Source organism: Sus scrofa, chromosome 1 (assembly GCF_000003025.6).
Source record: "Sus scrofa isolate TJ Tabasco breed Duroc chromosome 1, Sscrofa11.1, whole genome shotgun sequence".
Lineage (NCBI taxonomy): Eukaryota > Metazoa > Chordata > Mammalia > Artiodactyla > Suidae > Sus > Sus scrofa.
In genome coordinates this window covers 14895745-14911313 of record NC_010443.5, presented here as the reverse complement: position 1 = coordinate 14911313, position 15569 = coordinate 14895745, and the positions used below count along the sequence as shown (strand labels likewise).

At 46.4% G+C, this 15569-nt stretch overlaps 1 protein-coding gene across 1 annotated transcript in view; it reads left to right on the top strand.

Annotated features, from left to right (window-relative positions):
- The window catches only part of AKAP12 (A-kinase anchoring protein 12), a 112908-nt gene extending 105703 nt beyond the window's left edge, over positions 1-7205 (top strand). Inside the window, 2 exon segments of the mRNA XM_001927265.7 lie at positions 3-3207; positions 4358-7205. Coding sequence (XP_001927300.5) covers positions 3-3199 — 3197 coding nt within the window. The 3' untranslated portion in view covers positions 3200-3207; positions 4358-7205.

Below are 15569 nucleotides of genomic sequence, written 5' to 3'. Positions count from 1 at the left end.
CCCCGGAGGTGACAGCCAAAAGCCTGAGGAAGCTGGGAGAGAGAAGGACACGGGCCCAGAGGCGCCCCCTGCTGGTTCCCAAGAGCACGATCAGGCGCCAGGAAGCTCCTCACCCGAGCAGGCGGGCAGCCCCACCGAAGGGGAGGGCGTCTCCACCTGGGAGTCCTTTAAACGATTAGTCACCGCAAGAAAAAAATCGAAGTCAAAAATGGAAGAGAAAGGCGAAGACTCTGTAGCTGGCTCTGGTGTAGAACATTCAGCATCAGATGCTGAGCCGGGAAAAGAAGAGTCTTGGGTTTCAATCAGGAAGTTTATTCCCGGGCGAAGGAAGAAAAGGTCCGACGGGAAACAAGAACAAGCCGCGACCGAGGATACAGGGCCATCGGAGGTCAACGAGGACGATTCTGACGTCCCGGCCGTGGTACCTCTGGCCGAGTACGATGCCGTGGAAAGGGAGAAAACCGAGGCGCAGCAAGCCCAGAAGAGCGAGGAGGGGCCTGAGCAAAAGGTGGCTGTGGATGTGTCAGAGGAGCTCAGTCGGAGCCTGGTTCACACGGTGACCGTGACTGTCGTGGAGGGAACAAGGGCCATGAGCAGCGCAGAGGAAAGGGCGCCTTCTTGGATCTCTGCTTCCGTGACCGAACCTCTTGAACCAGAAGACGACGAAGCCAAACCGTCCACTGGGGAGATGCTTGAAAGTGAAGTCGGCACGGAGGAAACCCCACCCGTCGCCAAAACGCTGCCAGAGAGCAGGGAGGCTGGCGAAGACACAATGGTCAGTGAAGTGGAACCAGCCTCCGAAGCGGTGACAGCTGCAGAAACGTCGGAGGCGCTTCGTGCGGAGGAAGCCACGGAAGCCTCTGGTGCGGAGGAGACCACAGACATGGTCTCCGCTGTTTCCCAGCTGACCGAGTCACCAGACACCACGGAGGAGGCGACCCCGGTTCAGGAGGTAGAGGGCGGCGAGCCCGACGTGGAAGACCAGGAGAGGCGGACCCAAGAGGTGCTGCGGGCGGTTGCAGAAAAAGTGAGAGAAGAATCACAGCTGCCCGACACCAGAGAGCTGGACAGCACCATCCAGACCACCCAGGAAGGACAAGCAAGAATCCTGGAGAAGCTGGAAGAAGCAGAAGAGGAGTCTCACGCACTCGATCTGAAGGAAGTGACGGACAGAGCGTCAGAAGCACTCGTACAAGAAACTAAACCCGAGCCACAAGGGAAGGAGATTGTCCAGGCCACCCCAGAAAGCTCGGAACCAGTTCCTCCAGGCACAGAGAGCGCAGAGTCCCGTGAGCTTACAACCACTTGTCAAGCTGAAACTGCAGCTGGGGTAAAATCAGAGACTGTGCCAGGACAGGCCATGGCTCCTGACTCAGCTGAAACCCTCACAGACAGTGAGACCAATGGAAGCACCCCAGTAGCAGAGTTTGAAGCTCCAACTCTAATCCAGCAGGACAAAATCATGGAAATCCACGAAGATGCTGCGGTTGCATCTGGTCCCACATCCCAGGTCACAGAAGGCGAGGCCGTTCCTGCCCTCAAAGAGATGCCTCCAGCACCTTCCCATTTTCAGTGCCAGGAAGAAAAGGGTGCAGAAGTGGAAGAGATTCTGGAACATACGGAGAAAGAAGTAACCATGGAGTCTGTACCCATCCTTTCAAAGACTGAGGGGGTTCAAGAGGGCAGCCAATGTGCCGATGAGGAGGCCAGAGAAGAACCACTGGTCGAAGGACTTGCCATGTCTGCGGACACGGAAATCACCATCGGTCCAAAAAAGATAACTGAAGTTTCCCTCGAGGATGAAGTTACCCAAAAAGCTGAATTTCAAAGGGATGATACTATGGAACTCCACAGTCCTACCAAGTCTCTTCCAGCCCCAGTGGAGCAAGAGGTGGTAGTTCAAGTGGAAAGGGAGGAAATGGAAGCAGAGCCCACCCAAGTGAAGGAAGAGAAACTTGAGCTCAAACCACCTGTTACCGTAGGTGAAGAGCTCAGTCAGCAGCTGGTTCAGGCAGTTCACGTAACCGACATAGACGGGGAAAAGGAAGTTGTCAGTTTTGAAGAAAGTGCTTTGCTCGTTCACAAGGAAGCCGCATGCACAGAAATTCATGTTCAAAGTGCTGAGGCATCTTTAGCTCTAACAGCAGCAGCAGTGGAGGAGAAGGTCTTAGGAGAAGCCATCAAGATTTTAGAAGCAGCTGAAACGCTGGAATCTGCAGGTGCACATTTCGTACCAGAAGAAAAATCCTCAGAAAAAGAGGAAGATGCTCCTGCTCAGCGGGGTGAAGATGTGGTGCCTACAGGGACTGAGTCTCAGGCAGAATCAGTGCCGGTGATAGCAGCTGTTACTCCTGAAAAAGGCATCAGCGCCGACCTGGAAGGAGATAAAACCACATCACAGAAACGGGAGTCAGATGCAGGCGAAGAGCAGGTTGATCTTTGGGAAGGCAGAGCGAGTGAAACAAGAGAGGAAGATTTAAAGGCTGAAAATGAGATTTTGAAACTTGAGACTGAGAGCTGCAGACTCGTGCAGAACGTAATTCAGACAGTTGTGGACCGGTTGGGAAGCACCGAAGACACGGCCACTGATTTCCAGACCCAGGCTCCACTGACGAAAACTGACAGCCAGGAAGCAGGGCAGAAAATTGAAAAAGAAGAAAGCCAATTTGAAGCCTCCACACCGGATGAAACACAAACAATTGCAGCCAAAGAGGAGTCTGGGCTGAGCACTAGGGAACACATGCATCCAGATATTTCCAAAGATGTGACCGAAGCATCAGAGAAGGTGGTGGCCACTCAGGTAGAAAGTTCCAGCGTAAACGACCAGCAGCTTGAAGAAGTAAATCTCCCATCGGAGGGAAAGAGAGAGACAGAGTCTGTGCCAGAAGATGATGGTGGTGCCCGGCTTGGAGAAAGAACAGAGAAGTTTGAATCCCAAGAAGGTGAAAAAGGTGATGCTACTGATGATCCCAGCAGCCAAACTTCAGCCCTAGAAGATGCTGAGGCCTCGGGAGGCTCAAGCAAAGAGTCCCCAGATACACATGGACCCAGACTGCAAGAGAAGGGAGATGGCCAGGAAGTAGAATTTCAGGAAGAAAAAGTGCAGAGCGAGTCAGAAAAAGAGATCAGAACACAAACACAGGAGGAGACACAGAACAAAGAGAAGGAACCGGCAAAACCTGAACCCACAGAATCCTAAAACATCATGTAAGTAACTTCCTTTTCTTCTAAAGTACCTTTCCCCTCTTTTCTGCCGTCTGATGGCAGATTTGTTCGAGGGAAGCAGGCATTCCACGAATGATGGCTTTATGCAGAACCTTCTGAGGAAATAAAATAACCTTCAGTCAGACTAGGAGATCCAGGTTAATTTCCTTTTTCTCATTGACCTGCTCTTCCGTTGAACCGGAGCTACAGCTGCCAGCCTACACTACAGCCACAGCAATGCCAGATCCAAGCTGTATCCGTGACCTACACCACAGCCCACGGCAATGCTGGATCTTTAACCCAATGATCAAGGCCAGGGATCGAGCCCGAATCCTCTGGATAGTAGTCAGGCTCATTATTGCTGAGCCACAACAGGAACTTCCCACCTGCTCTTCAGTCTTATCATTAAAAGTAATGACTTCATTTTACCCCCAGTGTGACTGCTTTCGAAGAAAATAACGGGGCCCCTGTGTGTCTGCGATCGAGCATGGGGTTTGTGTGTGTTTGGCTCAAAGACATAAGAAATGTGTTTTGCTCACTCAGCACCACACCAGCTAGCTTATTGAATTTTTTTAATAACTAGAAGTCCAAAATAGGTTTGTATGCTACTGCTTGAAATTTAGCTTATAGCTCTATGGGGGAAAAATGGACTTCTTCCAGCAGCAGTAACAAGCTTTAAAAAAAAAAATTCCAGGAGTTCCCCTTGTGGTTCAGCGTTAATGAACCGGACTAGTATCCATGAGGACGTGGGTTTGATCCCTGGCCTCGCTCAATGAGTTAAAGGATCCAGTGTTGCCGTGAGCTGTGGTGTAGGTCGCAGACGTGGCACAGATCTGGCGTTGCTGTGGCTGTGGTGCAGGCCGGCAGCTGTAGCTCCAATTCGACTCCTAGCCTGGGACCTTCCATATGCTGCAGGTGTGGCCCTAAAAAGACAAAAAAGAAAGAAAAAATTCCAGTGCTTGTGATGAGCCTGGCAGTGGGTATGTTTAGGTAGCAAAGCACATTGTACTGTGCACCCCCCTCGCCTCACAGAGTTAAACTGGTTTTAGGGTCTGCACGGGCTGCAGCCCATGTTCACAACTCTCCCGTTGTTGACTAAATGTGGGAAGAGAAGGAGATTTTACTGACTTGGGATTCTGACTTCCTTCCGCAGTTACCCTTGTGTATTCGCAAGACCAGAATGTGAAGACACGTAGAAGAAAACGAACGCTGCTGACGAGACTCAAGACCCATCTTTCAGAACTTGGAGAACCGAAGCCCCTGCCCAGCAACTGCTCTCCTTGCTAAAGGCCCCCCGACAATCCTGAGGCGTCATCGGGAGCGATAGCCAGTTAACATTCCCTCTTTCCAACACCGCCCTCGAGTTTCCCCTCGGTACTTTATAATGTCTCTGATTTAAGGTCCTCAATTAGCCTGGAACTGGAGTTGGCAATACCTAGTTCTGCTTCTCAAACTGGAGTATCCTTCTTTATGTATTTATATGTATGTTTTAAGTAACCCTCCTTGTGTATCTATTGTATATTTTTTTTCTCTTGATGTTTAAGGAAATGGACAGTATAGTGCATTCCTTTTGTATCGCATAGTACACGACGGGGCATGCAGCCACGGTGAAGTTTCAGGAAGCTTTCTGTGTCAGTTACAACCTGTGAACACAGAGCTTCTTAGAAATAACATTCCTGATCAGAAGCTACCCTTCCTATTTTTAAAATTCACGAAGGATTAGGTCCGTGTCTAATATCGCTCTGAAATTGGTCACTTTCCTATTATGGACCGTACGCCATAAAATAAGTGTTTTGGGGTGGGGGGAGTGCATACAGAATGTTCCATTGTTCCTAGGAAATTGTTTTTCTAGCCCCCAGTGGAAGGAAGTTTTTTCAGTAGCAGATTAAATTGAAGTCTTCCTCCTAATTGTTATGGTTGTTTGGACAGATGAGTGTGCTTCATTTTGAGGCAATGTAGTGAAATGTTTTTCATGTTATCAAGAAAAGAATTGACTGTTTTGAGTCTATCTTATATGCTGGACCACATTCACACACAGCATGAAATGAGTCAGGTTCTCTACAAATGGTATTTTGGTGGATGCTGGATTGTGTCTGTGCCATATTTGTGCCCACGCTTTTATGAACAATGTAGCATTATGTTCATTTGGAGAAATTGTGATTTGACAACTGATTTAAATAAAATATTTGCTTCACATAGATTTGCTGGATTTATTAGATAATAGGAAGCCTGGGATTCATGTTTAGTGCTTTCTAAAAGCAGAGAAGCTAGAACTTTCTAATGCAGTCTCTACCTGATGTCACCACTCTACACCGGCTTGAGCTGGCATTCAGGGGACGTCTTAGGCCCAGAGGCATCCTCTGAAATACATACGGGAGGCTTTTCAGATTGAGGGTACTGGTACAATGCTACCATCTGGTGGTGCCTTCCTGAAAAATCACTTTTCTTTGTTCATCTCTGTTAAGGGCAAATGTCTCTAGAAATAAATTTTTAAGAGGCTTAGTAGTAAAAATGCCTTGTCTAACAAGTAATCTTGGAAACATTTTTAAAGGGTCCACATGATTTATGCACATGCAAATGCAAAGGATTTTGAGGATATGCATCATAAAGGATGCTGTCAGACAATTGCCACACAAAGAATAGCCCCCTACCTACAGCAAAGTTCCTTTTTCACCAGTAGAACTGGCCTGGTATATATGCTTCTTAAATTTGGCTAATGCTCACTACTCCAGTTTGAGAACTTAAATTCCAACTGCCAATTCAATTATTTTAAAGCATAACATCTTAGAAAAATTAGAATAATCTTTTAGCAGAAAGACAGTTTGCTGTTAAAACTGGAAAGCAGTTTCTCTTAAACCAACAAATCTGACTACAATAAAAAAAGGGGGTGGTCATATTTCATTGCCATAGCTGCAGCGTAGGTCCTAACTGCAGTTTAGATCTGATTCCTGGCTTGGGGAACTCCATATGCCGCAGGATGGCCAAAAAAGAAAAAAAAAATTGTCTGTATTAACAAGACCCCTCAGGATAACAGCATATGGCCTTATAGTTGAAACACAGATAATATCTTTTTAGGAGTGATTCTCCCATATAATAGTGCTTAACGACTAACCTTTACAATCCCCAAATTTAAAACTACTCTGATCTAAAGATGTTTGTTTCTTTTGCCAACTTGAGACTTTAAAAAACATCCAAGTGCTGGTGTCAGTTTTTCAAGGTCAGCTAAATATTAGAGATGATAGCCATGGTTAAGGACTTCAATATACTTCCAAATATTGACTATGAGGACAAGAAGAACATTGTGCTATTTTGAACAGATGAAAGATTTGTGTGGTTCGAGGTAAACATTTGGGGGCGGTTAAATTCCATCCTACCACGTCATCCTTTTGTATTTGGTCTCTTCTGAACACAGGTGGTCAGGGCATTCTGGCCATCACAGTTGGTTTTGCAGTGGTCATTGCTTCCTGACTGCTCTCTAGATGTGCCCTGGATTTCTTCTGTACCAGCGCTGTGCCTGTGTCTGTTAAGCAACATTGTTTTATTAATGAGAGGAGATGCTGTTAACAGTAGCACGAAGTACAATTCTGTATTATAATTCTGAAGCTGCTGTTAATTTGTAAAGTATATGGTAATCAAATGTACGCTGCAGAAGTGGAGCAAGTGCCTACATTTTGCTATTTTTGGCATTACCTTGGAGCCATGTACAATAGAAGCAATGCAAGACTTGTAAACTCTTTGCCATTCCTTAAGGAATATAAAATGTTTCCCCTCAGGTCCTTTTGCTGATGGACACGTAAGTTGCCGCCTCACTGGGTTACGAGATCCTCTGTTCTGGTATTTTCCTTTGATGTTTGGGACTACAGATAGTCAAGGGCTGGAAATTTTAGTTTTCAGGGAAGGTTCGAGCTTCACAGTTTCGTTTGTTTAAGACAATATTTCATTCCTAGTTCTGTTTGGGGGGGCAAATATTCATTTATCTAAATAAATGTAATCTAATTAAATGCCATGGATTTTTCTTCTGTAATTTCACCTGACTTTGCTTTTTACTGCTGTGATGTTCATCACACATTTATTTTACTTGCACTTTTAACGACTTAACCATCCTTTTCGACCACATCCACAGAGCCTCCTGGGATTTGGAATATTTCTGGGATTGTGTCAGTGCACAAAATTTCTATCACGGATTCCTGTTGTGGCTCAGTGGGGTAAGAACCCAACCTAGTATCCGTGAGGATGCAGGTTTGATCCCTTGCCTCTCTCAGTGGGTTAAGGATCCAGCATTGCTGCAAGCTGTGACTGGATCCCATGTGGCTGTGGCTGTGGCGTAGGCTCAGCTGAAGCTCCTATTCAACCCCTAGCCCAAAAACTTTCATGTGATGCAGGTGCAGCTGTAAAAAGAAAAAAAAAAAATCTCTATCAGTGATTATCAACCTTTTTGGTTTGAGAGCCCCTTTAGTTAGAATATACGAGTTCCTGTTGCAGCTCATCAGGTTACAAACGTGATTAGTATCCATGAAGATGTGGGTTCCTTTCCTGGCCTCACTCAGTGGGTTAAGGATCCAGCGTTGCTGTGAGCTCTGGTGTAGGTGGCAGACACGGCTTGGATTGGCGTTGCTGTGGTGGTGGCAGAGGCCTGCAGATAAAGCTCCAACTCAACCCCTAGCCTGCGGACTTCTATATCCATGGGTGGAACCCTAAAAATAAAAGAAAAAAAATATATATATATATCATTAATCTTCTGGCTGACCTCCAGCTCCCCAAAATGAACATAGTTTTGTGTAATTTTTGGAAAGTCACACTCTGAAATCCCAACAGGTATCCAGAACCAGAGTTAGACACCCTGTGTCATTGGAATTAGGAAAATGAGTCAGGCCTCATTTTATATATGATAAAGTTGAGGGGGGGAGGGGTTCTATCTAAAACACTAATTCATCAAGAGGACTGCTTCTAGAGGATTCAGAGGTTGCGAGGACATCAGCTAACATGTTATAATAATAATCTAGCAAGACCTGGTAATGGCCTATATTCATATAGGAGTGGCACTTTGGCTGGAGAGCTGTGGGTGAGATCAGGAGATGGTAGGAGGTAGACTCAACGTGACACGATGCCTGATTACCTGTCGTGGGGACAACGTGGCGGGAAGAGAGAAGTTTCTGTGTTGCCAACCTGGATATTTTCTTGGTGTGTGCACGCAGGGAAGAAGAATCTCCAGACTCAAATGGAGTGAAAAGAAAGAAGAGTTTATTGAGAACAGAAACGCTGTCCGTGCAGCAGGGTGACTGCCCGACAGGGAGAGCTGATGCCAAGCTCGTGGTCATGTCTGTTTTTCTAACCCAGGGAGAGAGGAGAGTCTTTCACAAGCCAGGGAGTGGGAGATGGCACCTGCTGACCTGCTGATTGGTTGGGGAAAGAGGGGCCTTATGATGCACTTGCAGGTTGGTTGGGGCATTAAAGGCCTTAGGCCGGGTGAGGATTGGCCCACATACCTTTACTAGTAGGAGGCAGGAAGGAGTAAGCCAGGTTGCTCAAGGCAGGGGAAGGGGCATTGCAATGAGACCGGTGAGGTGATGATAAGGGTTTGGTCCTTCTTGACCAGATGCTTTGAGTTCAGTCTCCTTGAAGGGGCCTGGAAGTCCCTTGGCATTCCCATTGTACTCAGTGATTAATGAATCCGACTAGGAACCATAAAGTTGCAGGTTCGATCCCTGGCCTCACTCAGTGGATTAAGGATCTGGCGTTGCTGTGAGCTGTGGTGTAGGTCGCAGACATGGCTTGGATCCCATGTTGCTGTGGCTGTGCTGTAGGCTGCAGCTACAGCTCAGATTCGACCCCTAGCCTGGGAACCTCCATATGCCGAGGGTGCGGCTCTAGAAAAAGCAAAAAGATAAAAGGGGGGGTCTTGAAATCCCATCAGACATGGAGCCCCAAGTACCCACCAGGGTGGGGCAGGCAATGATACTCAGCTGGGCAGTGTTCTCCTGGAGAGGCCTCTGTGGTCTCCAGGGGAAAATGTAGGATTGGCAGCTAGTTATAAAGGCCTTATAAACAGAAAAGGGTTTGTAATACAGCAAGAAAAGCCCTGTGGGGTCTTCCTGGGGCTGGCCCTTCCCCCACATCCTCTGCTTTAGCTCCTTTCTGAAGTACTGATGCACAATTCCTGAGTTGTTTTACAAACATGAAAATCCCCCACCAAATGGTAGAGTTGCCATGAGCTGTGGTGTAGGTTGCAGGCACAGCTAGGATCCTGTGTTGCTGTGGCTGTGGTGTAGGCCAGCAGCTGTAGCTCAGATTCGACCCCTAGCCTGGGAATTTCCATATGCCAGGGTGTGGCCCTAAAAAGACAAAAAAAAAAAAAAAAAAAAAAGAATTGTACACGAGCTGATCACAGACCTTGTGACACCCGGCCCCCCCAATCTGGCTTTTTTTTTGTCTTTTTTTTTTTGGATCACACCTGCGGGTATATGGAAGTTCCTGGGCCAGGGATCAAATCTGAGCCACAGCTGCAGCAACTCCAGATCTACAACCTGCCAGCAATCGCCACGCCTCCAATGGTGACCCGAGCCACTGTAACTGGATTCTTGTCACTGTGCCACAGTGGGAACTCCAAGAAGAGGTGGAATTTTAATAAAACTGCCCACCAGAAGCAACTGGATAACTGTGGTGTCCTTGAATATTTTGGCGGATTCAGATGATAACACTGATCTTTCTAGAATTTCACAAATGTCTTTTTCAGACATGCTCTTTGTGTGTCATCTGCAATTCTTATCTTTCCTCCTCTTGTAGTTGCCTTTTCAACTTTTGTGGCCTCGTAGCACATCTCCCCAGGGGACAGCTGGAGCCTGTACACCACGGGAGCTGGTTGGGAGGGAGCCAGGCCTGCAGTCGCTTCCCAGTCACTCCCAGGGCTTCCCAGATCATGCATCTCCGTGGTGCCCAGTTCTCTCTGGCTGGCCACCTTCTGACTTTTGTCTGCTTGTAGGCTTTTTTTTTTTTTTTTTTTTTTTTTGCTTTTTAATTTTTTCTCTCTTTGCTCAGGGCATGTGGAAGTTCGGGGTCAAGAAATGAACCTATGCTGCAGTGGGGACCCAACCGATGCAGCAACACCACCAGATCCTTAACCTACTGCGCCACAAGGGAACTCCTGTTTATGGGCATCTTAATCTAAATGGGAGATAAAAGAAGTCTTAGTCTTTTTTCTTTTTACAACAAAAAAATTATAGAAATAAATTATTTTATCTTATTTTTGTCTTTTTAGGGCGCACCCGTGGCGTGTGGAAGTTCCCGGACTAGGGGTCGAATCAGAGCTACAGCTGCCAGACTATGCCACAGCCACAGCAACGCGGGATCTGAGACATGCCTGTGACCTACACCCCAGCTCATGGCATCACCACATCCTTAACCCACTGAGCAAGGCCAGGGATCGAACACACATCCTCACGGATCTTAATTGGTTCCTTAACCACTGAGCCACGACGGGAACTTCAAGAAATAAATTTAGGAGTTCCCGTCATGGCTCAGTGGTTAACGAATCCCACTAGGAACCATGAGGTTGTGGGTTCGATCCCTGGCCTTGCTCAGTGGGTTAAGGATCCAGCATTGCCGTGAGCTGTGGTGTAGGTTGCAGATGCGGCTCGGATTCTGAGTTGCTATGTCTCTGGTGTAGGCCGGCAGCTACAGCTCCAATTCGACCCCTAGCTTGGGAACCTCCATATGCCTTGGGTGCGGCCCTAAAAGGACTAAATAAATGAATGAGTGAATGATTAACAGTGAGAAAGGGTTTCCTAGACAGAGTGATGTTTGCAGAAAGGGCCCTCGGTTGGGAGACCCGGACTCCGTAATTACCAGTAGTAAGTCTTTGTACGATTGTGGCCAATTTAACACCATTTTGTTTCCTCACCCAGAGCCTCCCTCATTAGGGAGGATTATCTAGGTGGCCTCTTCAAAGTGAGTTAGGGTATTTGGTTCTTTTGGCTATGTTTTCTCTGTGCTCAGAGGTTACAAAGGCATTTAGATTGAGAACAAAAAGTTTAGAATAAATCCTAGGGCCTCTCAAACACACACTTCCTTTTCTTTTTTTTCTTTTTTCTTTTCACACGTGCAGCATATGAAAGTTCCCAGCTAGGGGTCGGGTCGAATCAGAGCGCAGCTGCCAGCCTATGCCAAAACTTGTGGCAAAGCCAGATCCTTAACCCACTGAGCAAGGCCAGGGATTGAACCCGCAGCCTCATGGACACCATGCCAGGTTCTTCACCTGCCGAGGCCACAATGGGAACCCTGAAACATGTACTTCTAACATGCACTAATCTTTACATCGCACACATCTCATTATGGAGCACATTGCTTCAAGGACAGATGCATGCTAGATGCAAACTGTTATATATAGATAGATAAACATCAAGATCTTACCGTAGAGCACAGTGAACTATCTTCCATATCCTGTAATAAACCATGATGGAAAAGAATATGAAAAAGAACATATATAACTCAATCACTTTTGCTGTATAGCAGAAATTAAGACAACACTGTCAATCGATTATACTTCAATAAATTTTAAAAGACGAGAAACAAGCTAGAAATAGCCCAGATCACTTTCTGGCCCTTTATCACCTCCCTGACTGTTATAATTCTGAGAAGAAAGTAGATCTACGAAAAGGCTAGAAGGAGTTCCCAGTGTGGCTCAGTGGGTTAAGAACCCAACAGTGTCCGTGAGAATTCAGGTTTGATCCCTGGCTTGGCTCTGTGGGTTAAGGATCCAGCATTGCCTTAAGCTGCGGCGTGGGTTGAAGATAGAGGATTAAAGTAAAAGCAAAAGTTTTCATAAAAAGGCAAAGTCAACCCAAAGAACAAGTTAAACTCCATTACAATAAACTGTACTCCCTCTACAAATAATGTGGTCTTAGAATTCATTCCTAATGAATTCGTAAGAGAGCATCCCTCCCCCATCACAATTCCTAGCCGAACTGCAGGAGGTACCGCACACACACCATCCTCTACAACCAGCCTTCTAAGCGCCTATATCTTTTTAAACATAGCAATTTCGTATTTGACCTGAAATGGATGACTGAGGTCTGACATTTTGAACGCGAAGGGTTCATTTTGGATGTCTTCGCTCTTTCCTTTCTTGCAAAGTGAAATTATAAAAAAGAATGGTGGCTCAACCGTTCCTATGACTTTAACAAGGAGAAGTTTTGGGGTCAATTCTACTCTCCATTCTTATGTCATTATCCAAGTTACCTCGTTTGTTTATGTATTTATTTCTCAGCTTTATTGAAAAATAATTGATAAAACTTTTCTTTTTTTTTTTTTTTTTTTTTTTTGTCTTTTGTTTTTTTAGGGCCACACCTGTGGCATATAGAGGTTCCCAGACTAGGGCTCAAATCAGAGCTGTAACCGCCTGCCTACACCACAGCCACACCAATGCAGATCTGAGCCGCATCTGTGACCTACACTACAGTTCACAGCAAGGCTGGATCCTTGACCCACTGAGCGAGGCCAGGGATCAAATCCGCGTCCTCGTGGATACTAGTCGGGTTCGTTAACCACTCAGCCAGGATGGGAACTCTGATAAATAAATTTTAACGGAATGCTTTCTTCCCACAAAAGCCATATTTATGGTAAAATAAAACCCTACAGTTCCTTACAAATCTTTTTTTTTTTTTTTTTTTTTTTTTGCTTTTTATGGCTGTACCTGCAGCATGTGGAAGTCCCCTGGCTAGGGGTCGAATTGGAGCTGTAGCTGTCAGTAGACACGACAGCTACAGCAATGCCAGATCCAAGCCACATCTGCAACCTACACCACAGCTCACGGCCACACTGGATCCTTAACCCACTGAGTGAGCTAAGGATTGAACCCGCATCATCATGGATACTAGTTTGATTCATTACAACTGAGCCACAGCAGTGGCTATTTTTTTTTTTTTTTTTTTTTTTTGTCTTTTTGCTATTTCTTGGGCCGCTCCCGCGGCATATGGAGGTTCCCAGGCTAGGGGTCTAATCGGAGCTGTAGTCTCCGGCCTACACCAGAGCCACAGCAACTCGGGATCCGAGCCGCGTCTGCAACCTACACCACAGCTCACGGCAACGCCGGATCGTTAACCCACTGAGCAAGCGCAGGGACGAACCCGCAACCTCATGGTTCCTAGTCGGATTCGTTAACCACTGCGCCACGACGGGAACTCCCAGCAGTGGCTTTTTTTTTTAGCAACATCTGTTGAGTGAGTATTCTACTGTTTTCCCCAAGAAAGGAAAAGTAATAGAAGCAGTGGGGTTAATAAGGACTAGAGTGTGGAGAATAGCCGTGCAAATTAATTCTGAAGTTTAGGTGTTTAGCTTGCTCATACCATCCACTGAAATGTCTAAAGCTTATTTAAATTGGTACTGTTGGAGTTCCCACCGTGGCTCAGTGGTTAACGAATCTGACTAGGAACCATGGGGCTTGCAGTTCAATACCTGGCCTCGTTCAGTGGGTTAAGGATCCAGCATTGCCATGAGCTGTGGTGTAGGTTGCAGATGAAGCTTGGATCCCATGTTGCTGTGGCTGTTTTGTAGGCTGGCAGCAATGGCTCTGATGAGACCCCTAGCCTGGGAACCTCCATATGCCATGGGTGCAGCCCTAGAAAAAGCAAAAAGACAAAAAAAAAAAAAAAAAAAAAAAAAGATAAATTGGTACTGTTGTAGTTTGTGCGTGTAGATTGGAAAAAAAAAATTACAGACTCACAGCCAAGTGAAAAGAAAAATAAGTTTATTGAGCTAAGAGATGCTGCTAGCCCAGTGGGACAATCAGTGATAATCAGGGGAGAGCCAACCTGAGTGTGCGGTCCTGTCTCTTTTTATAGCCCAAGGAGAGAGGAGAGGTCTTAAGACAGACCTGCCGACCTGCAGATTGGTTGGGAAAAGAGGGGTCTTCGGATACACTTGTTGGTAGGCTGGGGGTGTATGCTGTGCCTACAGGGGCAGGACGAAGAGGGGGCCACATATTTTTCCTAGTGGGGGGTAGGAAGGAGTAGGCCAAGTTGTTCAAGGTTGGGGAGGGGGCGTTTGGAGATGGAGGGGGTGGAGCAATAAGGGTCTGGTAAATCTTATCTTGGCCAGAGGTTGTTTTTTGTTTTTCATTTTTTAAGGGCAACACCCACGGCATATGGACATTCCCAGGCTCTAGTCCAATCAGAGCTACAGCTGCTGGCCTATGCCATAGCCACAGGAAAGCCGGGTGTGAGCCGCATCTTCGACCTACACCACAGCTCACGGCAACGCCAGATCCTTAACCCACTGAGTGAGGCCATGGATCGAACCTGCAACCTCATGGTTCCTAGTCGGATTCCCGCTGGGCCACGATGGGAACTCTCAGAGGCTTTTTGAGTTTTATCTCCTTGGAGAGGCCCTGAAGTCCCACAGGTACCATCCAAAAACTCAGAATCAATTGTTAATTTATAACCTCTTGGGACTGAATAGACACTGAGCATTCCAGGGTAGGGTGGGTTTCCTTATCTGTGCTCCTGGTTTGGGGAAGAAACTGGCATTGTCCAGGGAAGTGGTGGCTGCAAGCTGGTGCTAAGAGCCCCTGCACCCCAGCATCAGCAGCTCCCTTCATCTCCATCAATGCGCTCACCCCTCTCTCTTCACCCACCAGATTCTTTGTGATTCCCATGACCTTCTGGTTTTCAAGATCCTTTGGCTGCCTGAGAGGCCGGGGAGGCACACCCTGATTTTCCCTTTCGGGTATTCGAAGAAGGTAACTTGGCTCAAGGCTCTCATTTAAGTTGGGAGAAGTGAATATACCTTAGTACCCCTTATTGAGTTTCACTTTCTGTGGTCAACATTCATCTGAATATATTACATGAAAAGGTCCAGAAAGAAACAATTCTTGAGTTTTAAATTGTGGCCGTTCTGAGCAGCACCATGAACTCCTGGGCTGCCCACCCCATCCCTCCCAAGACGTGAGTTATCCTTTTCTCCAGTGTATCCAGCCTATTAGTCACTTGGGGGACATCTGGGTTACCAGATCGACTGTCAGAATACTGCAGCACTTATGTTCAAGTCACTTTTATTTTTCTAAAATGGCCCCAAAGTGCAAGAGCAGTGATGCTAGCAATTCAGAAATTCTCTCATTATGTCTAATTTATAAATTCAATTGAAGTATGTATGTATAGGAAAAAACACAGGATATATGGGGTTCAGTACTATCTGTGGTTTCAAGTTCTTAGAACATATCCTCTGAGAATAGATGGGGACTACTGTAGTGGGTTTTTTTGTTTGTTTTTTTGCTTTTTTAGGATGAAATTGGTGGAAATCTCTCAATATCTCATAGTCTAGGTTTATAGACTGAATTTGTCATCTTTAGGCAAATACCTCTTGGTCTCTTTTTC